Source organism: Vigna angularis, chromosome 5, assembly GCF_016808095.1.
Source record: "Vigna angularis cultivar LongXiaoDou No.4 chromosome 5, ASM1680809v1, whole genome shotgun sequence".
NCBI classification, from domain to species: Eukaryota; Viridiplantae; Streptophyta; class Magnoliopsida; order Fabales; family Fabaceae; genus Vigna; species Vigna angularis.
In genome coordinates, this window is record NC_068974.1 from 18,614,963 (window position 1) to 18,633,933 (window position 18,971).

Sequence of the window (18,971 nt, forward strand, 5' to 3'; positions counted from 1 at the left end):
TTCATTTTAGGTAGCATCTTTAGGAAGAGGAGCTGAAACAGAATATTGGTTGAATAGGGAAGTTTCAGGCAGCTGTAAGTGGTAGCTTCAGTTCAAAAATCTACAACCTGTAAGTTTTATTTGTAATTGATGTCATCCATAATGAATTTCCTACCATTCCAGCTCTGCATTATTGAACTTGATCATGAGGTTGAAATTTAATTATTTGTTAGCATTGGTGTTTTTGGTTGTGTTGTGAATTGTGTGAATATGTTCCAGCTTTTTATTTTCATTTTCAATCTGTCCTTAGGTGGTTGTGTAGCAAGATATTAACTTATAAGGAAATGATACCATGTCTAGCCTTGGTGATATGAACTAATAATGCCAAAACTTGAATTTTATTGCACAAAATCTGCAGAAAAAGTAAAACTTGACCCTATAACATGTTCTAAAATACTTAAACCTTGGAAAATTGGTTCAAACATTCCTGTAAACAAGGTATAACAACAACCCAACCTTTTAACATTTAAGTATAGCCAATTTCATTACACCAATTCATGATGTAACTATAAGGATGAAGTAGAGTACAAGGACAAACCAACATGCATATATGTTGGTTATATACTATCATGAATCCCCCAAGTTACGAAAGTAGAAGGAGGAACCAAAGTTATAGTTGTTTTATAGTTTATATATTAACTAAAAAACTGAAAATTCCTTACTAAGGCTAAAGTAGACCATCTCTTAGGTTAAACTTTATTAACTTTACTCCACCTGGTAGTGGTTAAGGGCACTCCAGTGATTAATTTGGCCTTCAACATGTTCAAAGATACGTGTCTTAAAGTTGAACATATGATTTTGGACTTCAATTGTGAAGTCTCAAAATTGAAGTAGTTAAAACATAAAAAGTGTTCTAAAAATAGTTGACAATTTTGATATTCACCTAATATAACCAAAGAAAGTATATTGTTGTTATCCTAACAACTTTAAAGTACTTAAATGAAGCTAATAGAGATGTCAAATTGGATGAAGTAGCAAAATCTCAAAATTTGACTACCTAAAAGTCTACTAAAAGGGTGAGAAAGAGGCAATTCAGCTAAAGTAGACTAACAATAACTAATGTTAATATCCTAACAAGTCTAAAGTAGTGAAATGAGACTAGGAAACTACTCAAAAGCAAACATTGACCTAAAACTCAATTTTTGAGTTGTTAGAACCTAAAAAAGTTTACTAAAAAGGAGACAAATGGGTTTAAATCGTCTTTGTACTTGTTCTGCTTGTACTTCCAGTGTTCCTTAATGTTACTTCATCATCTTAATCAGTGAATTTGGTTTGGCTGAGTTGAATTCCAGCTTACATATTCATTTCCTAGTTTTGTCTAAAGTCATGTGCCTAAAATTGGAAGTGAACTAGTGATTTTCTGCTGCAGTGTGTTTGTTGGCTGTTTCAGTGTTTAAACACATCCAAATTGATGATACAAAGTTCCTCAAAACTGCAAATTATGTGTCGAAACGTGTTTGTACAAAATCACCTTTTAAACCACCAAATTTTGCTTAAAATTAGAAGTAGACCACTGATTTTCTGGTGTAGTCTTTATCTTTATTGTTTAAGTGATTGCACACCTTCAAATTGATCATATAAACTTGCTTCAAGCATCACTTTTGCTATTGAAACACTTCCAAGCATTTTTGGCCTTAAAACCACCATTTTGAAAGTCATTTTCTGGTGCAGTGGGCATTTCATGTGGTTTTTTAAATTTACCAAACATTATTCTTTAGATCTAGTGTATTATGACCTCCTTGAGTCATTGATTCTACTGTCCAGTTTTGATTCCCTTGATTTCTACATTGTGGTCCAAATTTTGTGTAAAAAGTGTTCCATATTTGGCTACAATAGGGGTGTTTTTTTTTAATCTGTCCATTTCAGTGCAGTTTAAACATTTTTCCAAGTGTATTTCACCTTTTCAAACATCTATGCACTGTTCATTTGGCCAAATTTGAGTTCATATGCAAAATCACTTCCTAAACCATCAAATTTGCCTTAATTTGGAAGTGAACTAGTCAATTTTGAGTGCAATGTGTTTCTTTGCTAGGTCAGTGTCTAAACACCTTCAAATTGATGATACAAAGTTGCTAAAAACATCAATTTATATTTCCAAACGTGTTTATGAAGATTCACCCATTAAAGCACCAAATTTGGCCTAAAATTGGAAGTGGACCACTGATTTTCTGGTGTAATCTGTTTGTTGGCTATTTAAGTGTTTGCACACATCCAATTTGATGATATAAACTTGCTTGAAGTCTCAATTGAGCCTTAGAGACACTGTCATTCATTTTGACCACTGTAGTCCACTTTTTTATAGCCTTTTTTGGTGCAATTTTTCACCTTTGGCTTGCTGTTTGAAAATTTGCAATCTTTAAATTTCAATTATACACATCCTAACAAGTTTAAAGTTGTTAAAGGAAGTTAAGAAACATGTATGCACTGTTCATTTGGTCAAATTTGAGTTCATATGCAAAATCACTTTCTAAACCATCAATTTTGCCTTAATTTGGAAGTGAACTAGTCATTTTTCAGTGCAATGTGTTTCTTTGCTAGCTCAGTGTCTAAACACCTTCAAAATGATGATACAAAGTTGCTAAAAACATCAATTTATATTTCCAAACGTGTTTATGAAGAATCACCCCTTAAACCACCAAATATAGGCAAAAATGATGGTTTAAAAGGTGATTTTGCATATAGGTTCAGAATTCACCAAATGAACAGTGCACACTAATCTCAAATGGTAAAATACACTTGCTCAATTGTTCAGAATGCATAGAAAAAGCCAGTAGATTCGTATGACAGTAGCAGTTGCCAAAAATCAAGAAAATTGGACCAAAACTACATCAGATTTGAAAACTAAGTGGAATCAAAGCTGGAAAGCACCAAGCTAGATTATGAAAGTCCTAATTGACTAGATCTAGCTTTAGAATATGAGCTAGCAGAGAATATGAAAGTCCTAATCTTCCACCTTTGTTCATAATTCACTCAAATGTTGATACCTAACCAAATCCAATCAGTGATCATTATCAAGCACAACACTATTTTTTCCCTGCAAGCCTCTGTACTTGCAAGCTGATTTCTCAGATTGATTCTGCAGCTTTCTCCATGTTAGCATTGTTTGTTCTCTCTAACAATCTGATTAAAGCACATTATAGAGGCCTTTTTGTATCATCTTTGATCTGTGAAGGATATAAAAGACAAAGAAAGTGAATACAATTGAATTGTATTCTGGTTTCAAATTGTTAAATTTGTTTCAGTTATTGTCCTCTCATTCTGAAGCTTTGTACAACATTTTATAGTGTTGTTGAAGGTTGCTTAAGGTGTAGCCAACCATAATAAGCAATGGAATGCAATCTGCATACTTTGGTTGCTCAAAATCCTTTCCATTTGACTGTTTCAGAATTTAATTGTAGCTTTTCACCTTGCTGAACTTGTTTGAATTGTTTATTCTGCACTAAACTAGCCTAAGAAACTTCACACAAACTGTCCTAACAAGTTTAAGATGGTAAATCAATGCTAATTAGAAAGTCACATACAAAAATAACTTATAACTCAAAATATGACACCCTAGAACCTATAACTAGTTAGTAGAATACACTAAAAGTGGTCATAATGCAAACTGTATTAAAGTAGTAACCAAAACAGTAAAAGAAGTATGTACACAAGTTTTAAAACATAAAAGAAAGATAGAAATGAGTGGACAATTCGAAAACACAAAGAAATAGAAGATTTGACTATTTAGTGACCTAAAATTACACTACACCATGGTAAATTTGGTAAGAATGATGATCAGCAATCTGTTAAACAGGCCTAAAAGTCTCTACACAAGTTGTTACCTCCTAGAAATGACTAAGAATGGACTGAAGAACTGATTCCTATTACAGTATATTGAAATCACCAGTAAAACCTCAAAAGGGCTACTAGAAATGCACTAGAATGGTCAAATTTTGATGACTGCACTAAATCAACCTAAGAAACTTGAAACAAACTGTCCTAACAAGTTTAGGATGGTAAATCAATGCTAATGAGAAAGTCACACTACAAAAACAACTTAGAACTCAAAATATGACACCCTAGAACCTAAAACTAGTTAGTAGAATACACTAAAAGTGGTCATAATATTAAAGCATTAACCAAAACAGTAAAACAACTATATACACAAGTTTTAAAACATAAAAGAAAGATAGATATGAGGGCACAATTCGAAAATACAAAGTATACAAAATCAAACAGCACTAAGAATGAAAACTGCACCAGAAAATGGACTTCAAAAGTGTGCTTTCAAACCCAAAAATGATTGGCAGTGTTTGTAAAGCTTAAGTGATGATTCAAGCAACTTTATATCATCAATTTAAAGGTGTTTAAACATTGAAACAACAAGGAATCATAGTACACTCGAAAATCACTAATTCACTTCCAAATTTAAGCAAAATTTACGGTTTTTGAAGTGATTTTGCATGTAGGCTAAAATTTGACCAAATGAACAGTGCACACAAGTTTAAAATGGCCAAATAAACTTTTCCAAACATTCACAATGCACACAAAGAAGCAGATCCTTCAAGTCACAGCTGCTATAGCCAATTATGCAGCATTTTTAAACCAAAATTAGCACTAGAAGTTTCATTTTTTAGTACCTATAAAAGTGTACTTATAAGGTGAGAAATTGTCATTTCACCTAATGTAGACTCATTCTAAGGTATGTAAACATCCTAACAAGTATAACTTAGTCAAATCAAGGTAGGAAAGTACTGAAAAACAAATAAATACCTAAAACTAAAAGTTTTAGTATTTAGCACCTAAAAAGTGTGTTCAAAGGGTGAACAATTCCAAATACAACTAATGTAGACTAAATTTAAGTAATGTGAACATCCTAACATGTCTAAAGTAGTGAAATAAACCTAGGAAACTATTTAAAAGCAAAGAATTAGGTACAACTAAAATTTTGAGTAGTTGGAAGGTATAAAAGTGTGCTTAAAAGGTGAGAATTTGCAACCACACCTAATGTACACTTATTTGAAGTAATGTGAACATCCTACCATGTGTAAAGTAGTAGTGGAATGAAGCTAGGAAACATGTCAAAAGCAAAGAATTACCTTCAACTCAAAGTTTGAGTTTTTAGAACATAAATACTTTGGGTATTTTCACTAATGTGATTGTCAGTACATACTTTTATAGCTATTTCATTGCCTCAATTATGTTTATATGTATTATATATCCATGCTTCTATAGATATTTGATTGCCTAAATTATGTTCATCTTTATATTGTATGTTCATGTATATTGTCTTTCATTTATTAGGCTACAACTTGATTAAGTTAAGTAGTCATTTAAAATCCTATGGTACTACACACATTCTCAATGAAATGAGAAGGGTAAAAATACTATAAACACTTAGAACGTACAAAATATGTGGAAGTACTCTAGACAAGAGAACTTCGGGTGTAATAAGTTGTCTCCTCCAACTTTAATACACAACCCCTTAGGATGTTTAATGCATTTCAATACTGAGGACTTGTCTTTGCATGGCCTTATGGAATGCCTATGACCATAGTGTTGAAATTGCCTTCCATGTTCGACTTCAGTAGTAATAGGTTTATTACTTATGTCACATGGAGTGTTGCTGTTTTGGCTAAGTTTGTATTTGTTTGGCTTGTCACAGAACATGGCCCATTTTCCCAACCATCGTGGATGGATGTACGACCGTTGTTATAGTGGAAGGAGAGGTTTGAAAGAATCTTTTGTCATGGGAGTTGAAGAGTTCGTGGAGACGGCACGACGATATCAATATTATGCCCTTGATGGAGGGATTCGATGTCCATGCATCAAGTGCGAATGTACAAGCATTCTGAAAGATGAAGTCGTCAAAGTTCACCTTTACCAAAAAGGGTTCATGCCTAATTACACGGTCTGGACATTTCATGGTGAAGAAATTCCTTCGACCTCCACTACAGCTGAAAAACGGCTTGCATCAGGTTCGAATACTGTTGTACATACATGTGAGATAGATCAATTTGCCTACATGCAAGAGATGGTCGACCATGCTCTTCGTCACCATGCTGCAGAAGCAGACGATAGTCATGATGAAGAGCCTCCAAATGAAACGACGCAGAGGTTTTACAATTTACTTACAGAGGCAAATCTACCTGTATTTGAAGGTTCATCTGAGTCAAAATTGTCAGTGTGCATTAGACTCATGGCTGGCAAATCTAATTGGAACGTTCCCATTCAAGCAGTGGACTTCTATACAAAACTGATGTTAGATTTGACACCACCAAACAATTTGATGCCAAAGAATTATTACCAAGCCAAAAAATGTGTTTCAAAGTTGGGATTGGATGTGAAGAAGATTGATTGTTGTGTTAATGGATGTATGTTATTCTATGACAATGACAGTGGCAAAAATGATGCACTGTTGGTGGAATGCAAGTTTTGTGGCTCACCTCGATATCAGACAATGCATGCTGGACGGAGGCAAAAAAAACCAATTCCATTAAAGTCCATGTTCTACTTACCTATAATTCCAAGATTACAAAGATTGTTTACTTCAATGCAAACAGCAGAACACATGACATGGCATGATGGTAACAAAACTCCGGGACTTTTGCGTCATCCTTCTGATGGTGAAGCTTGGAAGCACTTCAATCGTAAACATCCATCCTTTGCTAGTGAACCGCGTAACGTCAGACTTGGTCTATGCTCTGATGGGTTTACCCCGTACATTCAGGCGTCTGCATCACCGTATTCATGTTGGCCCGTGATAGTTACCCCATACAATCTACCACCTGAGATGTGCATGACAAAGCCTTACATGTTTTTATCGTGTATAATACCAGGTCCATCTAATCCCAAATCATTGATTGATGTTTACTTGGAGCCTTTGATTGATGATTTGAAGAAGTTATGGAATGGTGTTTGGACGTATGACGTTTCAAGGAGGCAAAATTTCCTTATGAGGGCAGCCTTGATGTGGACTATTAATGACTTCCCAGCGTACGGCATGTTATCTGGTTGGAGCACACATGGTCGATTAGCTTGTCCACATTGCATGGAACATACAAAGTCATTCCAATTGAGTCATGGCCGGAAAAGTAGTTGGTTTGACTGCCATCGACGGTTCTTGCCCATTGATCACCCCTTTAGAAGAAACAAAAAGGCATTTCGAAAAGGACAAGTTGAAACGGATATGCCCCCGCCAAAGTTGACTGGATCACACGTGTGGAGAAGAGTGAAAGACTATCCAAAAGTGACTGAATCCAGTCAGAATAGGCTAGAAGGGTTTGGGGAATGGCATAATTGGACTAAAAGAAGCATATTCTGGGAACTTCCCTATTGGAAGGACAACTTGCTAAGACACAACATCGATGTCATGCACACAGAAAAAAATTTCTTTGACAATGTCTTCAACACAGTCATGGATGTTAAAGGTAAGACAAAAGATAATGAGAAAGCAAGAAAAGATTTACCTTTGTATTGTGGACGAAAAGACTTAGAGTTGAAGGCACAAGGTAACGGCCGATTATTTAAACCAAGAGCAAATTACACCATGTCAAAAGACGAGACAAGAATAGTGTGTGGATGGATCAAGGAGCTTAGAATGCCAGATGGATATGCTTCTAACTTGTCCAGATGTGCCAATGTTCAGAACGGTACTATTCAAGGGTTGAAGAGTCATGATTGTCATGTATTCATGGAGACTTTCATCCCTCTTGCGTTCAGTTGTTTGCCAATGCACGCGTTACATCCACTGATAGAAATCAGTAACTTCTTCAAAGATTTGTGTTGCACGACACTGAAGGAAGATTCCCTTAAAAAGATGGATGAAAATATCCCGATTATTCTCTGCAAATTGGAAAGAATATTCCCTCCTGCATTCTTTGATTCAATGGAGCACATTCCAATTCATCTTGCATATGAAGCTTGGCTTGGGGGACCCGTGCAGTACAGGTGGATGTATCCCTTTGAAAGGTTTATGGGAGAATCCAAACGCTCAGTTAAAAATAAAGCTAGAGTGGAAGGGTCAATTTGTGCAGCTTACTTGCACAGAGAGACAACTTATTTTTGTTCACATTATTTCAAGAACTTCATGTTGTCTCCCACTCATGTCAGAAATGAAATGCAATGGCAAGTTGAACCACGTGAAGGTGCATTATCAGTTTTCCGATAATCAGGCCGTCACGCAGGGAAAGAATTCACTCACTGGTTAACTGATGCTGAATTCAACTCTGCTCATGTCCATGTCTTGATCAATTGCAGTGAAGTAAAGCCGTACCTTGAGTATGTCATCATCCATCTTTAATCTTTCAAACGGTTTAATTGTTATACACTAATGAATTTCATTTGTACCAGCTCATTTGTTGTGGCTGAGCAAGTCGCAGAAGGAAATACTTCTGCTAGAATACACTCAGAGTTTCCGCATTGGTTTAGAAATCAGGTCCGTAGTTTTTCCTACGTTTAGAGCAAGGTTAATTTGACTATTGCTTTTATAATTTTGTTACTACCTTTGTAGGTTTTTAATCAGGCATTAACTCCCACGGTTCAAGAGTTAAGACATCTCTCCAATTGGCCAATGAGATGTGTCAAAGAATGGCACACTTACTTCATCAATGGTTACAAATTCCATACACATGAATGGTCTAAAGGAAAGAAAACATCAAATTGTGGTGTGTATGTCAAGGGCCTAACAGAGGGGTCTTATGATGATTTCTATGGCATCATTCATAAAATATATGAGTTAGAGTACAACAGCACTACTTCTCCAAACAGAGTGGTACTCTTCTATTGTGAATGGTTCGATCCTTCTAGAGCTGGTACTAGAGTCGATCCACGCTTTAATATTGTCGAACTGAACCAGAGATTAAGATATGGGCCTTTTGATCCTTTCATTCTACCATCTAATGTGAGACAGGTTTATTATGTGCCATATCCACCATTTCGCAATATTGACAAGCGTGGTTGGGCCGTAGCAATACAAACGAAGCCTAGAGGTCGCATAGACTCAAATGAAGTTGAGGAAGATGTAGCCTACCAACTTGACCAAATGTCACAACCACGAGAAATTATCGAAGTTGAACGTATAACCGCATTGGTCGACCATGATGGTGATGGAGATGAATTAGAAGCAACAGTACAAGGTGATGAAGAACAAGAGGAAGAAGAAGAAGAAGAACAAGAAGAAGAGGAAGAAGATGAAGAAGAACAAGAAGAAGAAGAAGATGATGATGATGACGATGAAGAAGAAGAACAAGCAGAAGAAGACGATGATGAAGATGAAGATGAAGATGAAGATGATGATCATGATGACGATGATTGAATGTTGAACATCTATGGAAGCAAATTGGACTATCATTTCATTACCATTATCTAAAATACCATCTTTAAGTTGTATGCAATTACTTGTACATTGACTTTGAAAACAATTCATCCTTCTTTATTTATTTATATTTATTCGCTTTGTTTGTAACCATTTCAATGCAGTAATGACAGGACAAGGTACAGAGCGTCCTGATAAAGGAAAAGGGGTAGCAAGGCCTACAAAGAGGAAACGGCAGGCACCAAAGTATGTACTTAGGGTGCCTGCTAGACTACCTACCCCTGCTCCCGGTAGTTCATCATCTGTGGGGCCTCCTCCTACCCCTAGTATACAGACTCCTACACCAGCAGTAGACCCTACTCCTCCTCCTCGTGCAGTACACCCTTCTACTACCACTGCAGTAGACCCTTCTCCTCCTCCTGCAGCACACCCTTCTACAACCCCTGCAGCAGACCCTCTTCCTCCTCCTCTTATTGCCGCCCCCACTCCTCCCCCTATTGTTATTACCCCCACTCCTCTCCCTGACCCTACTTCTATACCTTCCTCATCTTCTGTACCTCCTTCTGAGACTGTCACACCACTTGGTGATCCAGATTCAAGTGGTGATGCTGAAGATCTTGACCCGCCCCTCCATGATCGACCATGGATTGAGCCCTATGGTAAAGGGTAAGTTTATAATCTGTTGATATCATTTGATGTTTAAACCATATTGTAATTGAAATGAGTTTTGTTATGCAGGTTTATTCCATCTAGGGTTGCTTCCCAGGCCATCACACGTTCAATAAAGCAACAGTTTTTAACTCCATGGCCTACTTGGGGAGCAATACCTCATGACGACAGAAAGCCATTCTGGGAGCGCTTTCAGGTGAGCAATCTATTACACTAATGTCCGTCTTATTTTAGTATGTTCTGTAATCAATGTTTGTTCTCTTTAATGTTACAGATGAAGGTGCAGTGGAAACCTGAACATGAAACTCAGATACACAGAAATTTCCACATGAAAGCATCTCATCGGCTGTCAGAGATGTTTAGGGATGCCCGCAATGCAGGACAGCGCCCTAACTGGCTGGGTGAGCACATTTGGAACTCTTTACTGGCCCATTGGAATACAGTAGAGTTCCGCAATAAGTGTGCCAAAGCCCAGCGGAACAGAGCGTCTGAAAGGGGTGGCACCCTGCATACTGGTGGGTCGATCACCATTCATGAGCATGCCATTCGTATGGTATAATCTCATTACATAACTTTTTCTTTCATAAATAAGTTATGTATATTGTATTTTCATATGTACGCTTGTAATTCTTAATTATGTTACAGGCACAGGCTCTAGGACGGGCGGTCCATGTTGATGAGGTCTTTGCACAGACTCACGTCCGGAAGGGAACTAATCAATTTGTTGATGAAAGATCTCGGAAGACTCATGTAAGCAAATAACACTATTAGTAATTGTTCATTTATGTTATACTATCGTTCCCTGACATTGCTTTTAATGTTTCAACAGGAAGACTTTTCTACGAGACTTTCACAAGTTAGATCTGAACATGAGTCAGCTCCTACACCGGATGATGTCAGTAATGCAGATGATGACATCCGTAGGACGCAGTGCTGGATCGACATCGTTGGTGGGAAGAAAAAGGGACGAGTCTATGGTGCGGGACAGCTTGCTGCAAACTATACAGCATCCAGAGGAGGTACTCTGAAGCACCAGCCTTCTTCTTCCACCAGTACTCCTGACGAGGTTCTTCAACTCAGGCGGGAACTCCATGAACGTGACCAGGAGCTCACTGATCTCAGAGCAGAGTTTACAAATTTGAAGGCCCTGGTCATGACTGTCTTGCCTCAAACCTCACAAGACGTACAAAATATCCCTCCCACCCAATCACGACCTTCCTCATTACCTGCTGCCACTCAGCAGCCCACTTCAGTCCAACCCTCATCAGTCCAACCCTCATCAGTCCAACCCACACCAGTCCAGCCATCAATAGAGGAGCAGGATGATGAAAATCATTCTGATGATAGTTATGTACATTATTAGGTTTCATTTTCTTATTACTTGTTAGACAAACATTTCGATATTAGAACATTTTGAGTTGATATCATTTCAATGTTAGATGTACTTCCAGACTTTGGATGTTACAACATCCTTGTGTTACATTGTTTTATGTTTGAACTATAAATACATTATTTATACATTAATGGATGTCCTGTGGATTATTTGATGTGCCTTGGATATTGATCATTGTTTGGATCTTTGAGATGCACATTATGGATCTTTGTATGTGTTTGAAAACTGTTATGCAGGTCTGTTTGTAAATGAAATTTGTTATACAGGTCTGGGTTGCAGAGGGAAAACCATTTTTCTGAAACCTGCTCTGCATTTTACCGAAGGCTTTTGCCCTTCGGTAAATGCCCTCGTCTGCCCATTACCGAAGGCTTCCGCCCTTCGGTAAATACCCTAGATTGCTCATTACCGAGGGCTTTCGACCTTCGGTAATTACCGAAGGCTTTCGCCCTTCGGTAATTACCGAAGGCTTTCACCCTTCGGTAATTACCGAGGGCTTTCGCCCTTCGGTAATTACCGAAGGCTTATGGCCCTCGGTAATTACCGAAGGGCGAAAGCCCTCGGTAATGGTTAGCGACAAGGGATTTACCGAAGGATTTTTGGCCGTCGATAGGCCTTCGGTAAACATCCATTATCGACGGCTTTTGGCATTTTCCGAGGGCTTCTGGCCTTCGGTAACGCCCTTCTTTTTTGTTGTGAGTTTAGTTATGTGATTTGTTGATTAGCTAAGACTTAAGAACGAAATAATTGGATTTTGATATGCAAAAGACGAAAATAAACATGTATGCATGAGGTTGATCAATGGCAAAAGCAAAAGACAAGCACTTTCAATGAAATATATATATGAATATGTTGTTGGGGTTCAATTTCATCTTATCCACTCTCATATATTTTAGGAATTCAACATTCAAATCATCATTGTTAATGCCACTCTCTAAAGTACCTTTCAAAGAAGGCTTCTCCCTAATTACGAGTTCATACAATTCCTAGCATTCCTAATAATTAGTTCATCAAGTGCAGGAGCTTTACGACAACCAATATAATATTGGGAGAAATTCCCCGGATCTAGACTTCCTCGTACGTTCCCGTATCGACAAAATCAATAATCATGCATTGAATGAGTTAAACAAAGCAAGCATTAGGCAAAGAGGAAAAACCCTAACTAATGATGAAGGAAAGCATAAATCTTAGATTAAGATGCAAGCACAAATTCCATATATGAGAGCTTCAAAAGATTACATTGATTCCCCAACAAACATACAAGGTTTAGTTCACCATATTCATGGTGAACCTAGATGAACAATAATGAAAGATAAAACCCTAGAAAGGTGAAGAGGTAGCCTGAGCATCCAAGATCCTCCTTCAAAGGGGTGGAAGAGAGAGTGTTTGCTTTGTTTCTGCCAAAGATACCAACCCTAAGACATCTAGGTCTTTAAATAGGACATAAAAATAATAGAAAACGGGTCCAGGCCCAAACAAATCATAAAATCGCATAAAACTGGCCCAAAACTCGTCTGGTTGACTTTTTCGTATTATGGTTGACTGGTTGACTTTTCTGGTTGACTGGTTGACTTTTCTGGTTTCTGGTTGACTTTTCAGCATTCCAATCATTCGGTACTTCAATTCTTCTTTCAAATCATTCAATTAGCCTACAAAATCAAGGGAATCTTGCACAAAACCATTAAATTCACTTTCAACTCTCTTATTCACAAAACTAAAGCAAAAATATGAGTTCAAGCTAGTTTTTAAGTCTTAAAGGTTGCTTTTGGTATCAATTTTAAGCATAAAAATAACGGTTTTTCAACCGTTATCAATGGCTAGTCATGTGTGCATCTTGAAATGCAGCTTTATAACTAGCTTCTTCCTCCTGTGTTTGCATCTCATCTTTAAAGACATCTACAACAACTCTCTCTTCTCGGTCGTGGAGCACCACTATACCTTCGTTTACATCAATGATAGCTTTGGCCGTTTTCATAAACGGTCTTCCAAGAATGATAGGTATCTTTTCTGTCTCCATCTTCATCACCACAAAGTCTGCCAAGAACTGGAGTTTGCCAACACAAACTATAAGGTCCTCTGCAATCCCACATGGTTCCTTTGAAGATCCATCGGCCATTACTAACTTAACCTTTACAGGTTTCATATTAACATTGCCGATTTGCTCTAGTAAAGAGTAAGGTATCAAGTTAACACTTGAACCTAAATCAAGAAGAGCTTTTTTAATCATTTTCTTCCCTATAGTATAAGGGATAGAAAAACCTCCTGGATCTGTTGCTTTTGGAAGGAATGGCTCCTTTTTAACAGTTTTATAGTTCTTTGCCTCATCATCTCTACGTCTTTTCTTTGTAGAGACAACTTCATCAGTTCTAGTGTAAACTGCAATTTGTTGTAGAATCTACTCCCAAGGTGCATCATTATCCACCATATTGAATAGTTCTGTGAAATCCAGTTGGTTCTCATGATTCATTGGAAAAGGAAAAGTATTTTTGCTCTCTATTTTTCTTTTCTCTTCTGTTTCTCCTTTGTCTAACTCAACTATCTCATCATTTGTGCTCTCCACCACTCTACATTCTTCCCTAGGGTTAACCTCAGTATTAGCCCCAAAATTTCTGTTAGGCTTTTCTTCCACTTGCTTTGTAATCTGACCCATCTGAATCTCCAAATTCTTGATAGCAGCTTCAGTACTCTTTTGGGTAGACTCAGTTTTATTATAAATTGATTCACAGTTTCTTCCATCTTTGTAAACCTTTCATTAAATGCAACAAACTGTTGCCATAGAGTTGGTTGTTGTTGTTGCTTGTTGAATTGCCCATTTTGTCCAGCCTGCCCATTCTGCCCTTGACCAATGCTTGGGTGTGGTTTCCACCCTTGATTGAAGTTCCCTTGACGGTACGGAAACTGGTTGGCCATAAAGTTCACATCTTCCAAAGCTTCTGCTGGAAAGGCACACTGACCATTTATATGGTCACCTCCACATAATTCGCACAACTGAGATTGTACCTATGCAGCAGTCTTCAACTCTTTAGGCAATTGTGCAAGTGTTTTCGTAAGAGCTTCTAGCTGTTGAGTCAGAATTTTATTTTGTGCTAGCAAGGCATCATGTGTTTATAAATGAAGAACTCCTTTTTGTTGCAGAGGAGCTCCTCTTTCACTGTTGAGCTCATTATCACTTGTAGCCATATTTTCAATAATTTCTGTTGCTTCCTCTGGAGTTTTCCATTTAATGTTTCCTCCTGCAGAGGCATCAAGCATCATCTTGGTTTGTAAACCAAGACCTCCAAGGAATGTAAGGACTACTTCCACTTCATCGAATCCATGCGTGGGTGTTTTTCGTAGCAAGCTTTTGTATCTACACTACAAGAAAAATCACAATTACATACGGTCAAAATTCGTATATAACATCAAAAATCCGTATATAAAATTGTATTATATACGGATTATATACGGACAAAAATCCGTATATAATATAAGTGTAGCTAAATTACATACGGATATATCCGTATATAATTTACATACGGAAAAATCCGTATATAAATTATATACGGAAAAATCCGTATATAAATTACATACGAAAAAATCCGTATATAAAATTTGTATATAACTTACATACGGAAAAATCCGTATATAATATCTGTATATAACTTACATACGAAAAGAATCCGTATGTAATTATTTATTTCCAAAAAAAAAAATTAAAAATTATTTATATATGATCATAAAATTTACACATTAAAAAAATGTTTAAATAACTAATTTAATATAAAATATCTTTTTACAACATTAGTATCTTTATATTTGAAACCAAAGTGGAACTAAAAAGAATCCACTGTCAAATATATAACTCATCCAAATTTTAGATTTATAACGTGTAACTAAAATTTTCAACTAATTCGAAATCATAACTTATTATATTCTAACATTAAATTTCAACTTTACAGTATGTCAAGCCATTATGGGCTACACCGTTAAAACCAAAATAAAATTATAAAAACTAATTCCAACAACTATTTATTTACAAAACAAGATTCCCTATCATATCTAAGATATCCTTACGCTCCTTGGCTTCTCTTATCTGACCATCCATGTTTTGAAGCAAATGAGACAGATCAACATTACCTGCATTGCATTAAATTTTCAAAAACTTAAAATCTAAATGTAAAAGCACGAGTCCATAGAGACAACGATGATTAATATTCTATAGACTAGAGCATAGATGCATCATCCTTAGACATAATATATTTGAATAACTTGAAAATCAATTACTGCTGGTAACTAGTGAAAAATAATGACATAATGGTTTTTAATTTGTTTTTTGGAAGTAATAGAGCTCAATAGTAATTCTCTTAGATCTAAAATGAGAGTAGGATCAACCTAAAGCCAACAGGAGTAGATATTATTAGCAGCTGATGATGATGCTGGAGTAATACACTTAAGGCGCATTAGTTAAAACAATAATGAGATGCACTTAAGGCACATTAGTTAAAACAATAATGAGATGCACTTAAGGCACATTAGTTAAAACAGAATTGTTGGTAAACGTAAAACTTACATCTTCTAATTTTGAGTTCAAGTCATTAACTTTTTTCTCTAACAAACACTCGAGTTTCCGTGTTCCCTTTCTACTTGTTTTGTGTTTCTAGTTCCCCTTTAAGCTTGTCCACCTGCATAAAGAATTTCTGAGTCTGCACTATAGAATAATGATCATAAAAGACACATCTACTGGCTGATTTATAAGTAACCTGCTTCTGTAGAAAAACCTTGGCTCAGTTTGTGACAGCCGAATTTTCACTAGAGTTAATTAAATAATCATAGTTTTTTTTTTAACTGGGAATGTTAAGAAAAATTAATCACATTGTTTTGTATAAATCCTCATATATGAATTTTGTGAGATAAAGGACAAAACTAGCACCAATTGATCAATGAATATAAACATAGTATCAGTTTTAAGTTGGAACAATACATAACACTATTTCAGAATTAAAATGATTTTTTTTCTAGAAAGAGAATAATATGACCTGCCATGAATCATGGGCTGCATTTACAAAGAAAGATAAGTAAAAAGAAGATAAATAAGCTTACACATTGATAAAATAACCAGCATCTGCAAGGCATTTCACTTTAGTTGTTCTAGGTAGTAGTGATTTGAATCGATCACAATTTAAAATTGCAGCCAACTCTCCAGCACAGAACATCCAGAGATAATTGCCTAAAGTTACAAGTTTCAACTAGTGAATTAAAAATTATTCAAGATGAAGACAAAAGTATGTAACCATCAATGTCCCATACATTTTGAGCACTTTTCATTCCTTTTGCTAAACTTTTGTTGCCCCGTTACATGTCATTGCCATTATCTTACTTTCACCTCTTCCAAAGTAATTATAATATTCAATTATTTATTTTATGTAATCACATAATATTTTTATGTATTAGATAAATATTAAATGGTTTAGTATGTTAGTTTAATTATTTGATTAGTATGTTAGCTATATTTAACTTGGATTCTTTTGTATACATATTATAAATAAATTATTCTGAACTTTGGATGTTTAGACCACATTTCTTGACCATTACCATAAAAACCTATGAAAAAGAGAATTGTTTGCTGTTGATGAAATTCATTGTACAAACAATATCCAGAACATACATCATATTCAAAAGTTAACAGCATGTTTCTATTTACTTCATTGAGTTTTTATACATCACATAATTCAAAAATTATAACCATAATAATAATAATAATAATAATAATAATAATAATAATATGACTTGCTTCTCTATTTTGATATCTAAAATCTTGAAACCTGCTAAAGAAGTACATGTGTCGGTATATACTCTCTAATTTCCTATCCCCAAACAAAAGTTTCTTTTATTTTCCCTACTTGAGTTTATCTTTTACAATTAAGATTTGCTACAATCATATATATCATCTTCATGTCATTATCAAATGTGAAACAATATCAAATGCATACCTGTTAAGAAAGATGGAATTATAAGGCCAGTTGTTTGAACTTATTTTGAAGAATTAGCGGTTTTTTAATTAACAGATGTTTCAATAAAATATAAATAAAAACTGAAAAGGAAACAAAAATAGTTTTAGAGCTTTTCTTTTTTCACTCTCAATATTCCTGAAAAAAATTTCAATAAAAGATGTATCACAGAATCACTAAGCAAAGAAGCACTTACAAAGAAATCAATATCTCTGCATTGATATTAGCAAACAAAGCCTATAATTGTTCATCCTTCTAACATTTTAATAACAATATCTCTGCATGTCTAAAACCTTAGCAACATAAATTTAATACCAATCTCATCCAAATGGAAATGAAAATCATTTGGATAAAGTAATCAAACCTCACACTTTCACTGATATTCTAATTTGTGCACTTCACTTCAATATTCCTTCCAATTCAAACAAAACTTTCTCCAACATATCAGACTTCACAGGATTCACAATACTAATTTACTATAATAGGTAATAGGTATAGGTAATCTAAATACATATAAAAGAAAGTTGGCTCACTCTTCCTTGAGAATATTCTGACACACGCACACCTAAATTCTGAGTCTCTATGTTCATTTTCTTGCTATCAGAAGAGTAGATGTAGCTACAGAGACAAATATTGCTCTTTACCGTGTGCACAGAGGGTAACAGGGGGATTTTCTAGTGTAAAGTCAAACACATTCTTTGAAGGTGTGACACAAGGACAAGCAAAAACACACAAGTCACAGCGGTCCTTCTAGGACATCAGTAAAAAGAAGCAAAAACACACAAGACACAAGGTGGGATTGTATTATCCTCTTTAGTGAGAGTCTTCCTTATAAAAATAACTTCATTATTGTATAGCCTAGAGAGACCTTTACACACTTATTTTGGAAATACTTTGTGTACTTCAAATGATATAATGAAGAATCAAGAATACTAATCACCTTACGAAAAACTTCAGTCACTGGGCCATCGTTTTCTGATGCAGTCAGCTCCTCTTTAACCTTTTCTAATCCCCTGATGATTGCTTGCATTTCCTCTGCTAATGACTTCAATTGTATCTACAAGATCATGGATTTATGATCACTATTCATTGCAATCACGTTAACTAATAATAACAGTTATCCAGTACAAACATCATTTTCTTTTCCTTAAAAGTGCAAATATCCAGTTTCTTAGGGTCACGCTTTTCTTCATACTCAGCTGAAATTTCGTACACTTCTTGAACCTGCACAAAAACATTTACATAAATGTCGAAGAGAAGAGAAAGAACATAAATTCCGAAATATTTTCTGATAAATCACTATAGCCTTCTCCATCGAATCCACCGATTACATCCTCATTTTTGCACCATTTCACCGATTCAGCCGTTGAATCTTCCTTTTCCACCGAACACGCGACCTAAATCGCATTTCTCACCGAACAATCTTCCTATTTTTCACTCCTCTCCGAACCCTTCCCGCTCCTGGAGTATTATCACGAACCTAGGGTGGATGAAGGTACTCTCTCAGCGTCGAACTACGACTCCGAAACGAACGATGAAGGTGATTGCTTCATCAACGAAGGACAACGACATTGCTGCGTTATTATGCGAC

General features: G+C 35.9%; 1 protein-coding gene and 1 long non-coding RNA gene across 2 annotated transcripts; one reads left to right on the forward strand and one right to left on the reverse strand.

Moving 5' to 3' along the window:
- The first annotated feature begins 9,390 nt into the window (after positions 1-9,390).
- LOC128196775 (extensin-like) lies at positions 9,391-10,701 on the forward strand. The gene is made up of 3 exons (XM_052878392.1): positions 9,391-10,000; positions 10,073-10,556; positions 10,649-10,701. Exons 1-2 carry the CDS (start codon positions 9,501-9,503, stop codon positions 10,218-10,220), a joined length of 648 nt encoding a protein of 215 aa, XP_052734352.1. The 5' UTR covers positions 9,391-9,500; the 3' UTR covers positions 10,221-10,556; positions 10,649-10,701.
- A 4,917-nt stretch (positions 10,702-15,618) lies between these two features.
- On the reverse strand, positions 15,619-18,426 carry LOC108337483 (uncharacterized). The gene is made up of 3 exons (XR_008249148.1): positions 18,321-18,426; positions 16,473-16,599; positions 15,619-16,054 (listed from the first exon to the last, which is right to left on the reverse strand). It is a non-coding gene; the product is annotated as an uncharacterized LOC108337483 (long non-coding RNA).
- Between the last annotated feature and the right edge of the window lie 545 nt (positions 18,427-18,971).

Bases quoted from the DNA above. Each gene is read 5' to 3' on its own strand.
- LOC128196775 (XM_052878392.1), top strand. From the start codon at position 9,501: ATGACAGGACAAGGTACAGAGCGTCCTGATAAAGGAAAAGGGGTAGCA. The intron at 10,001-10,072 runs GTAAGTTTATAA...TTTGTTATGCAG, and splicing joins ATTGAGCCCTATGGTAAAGG to GTTTATTCCATCTAGGGTTG.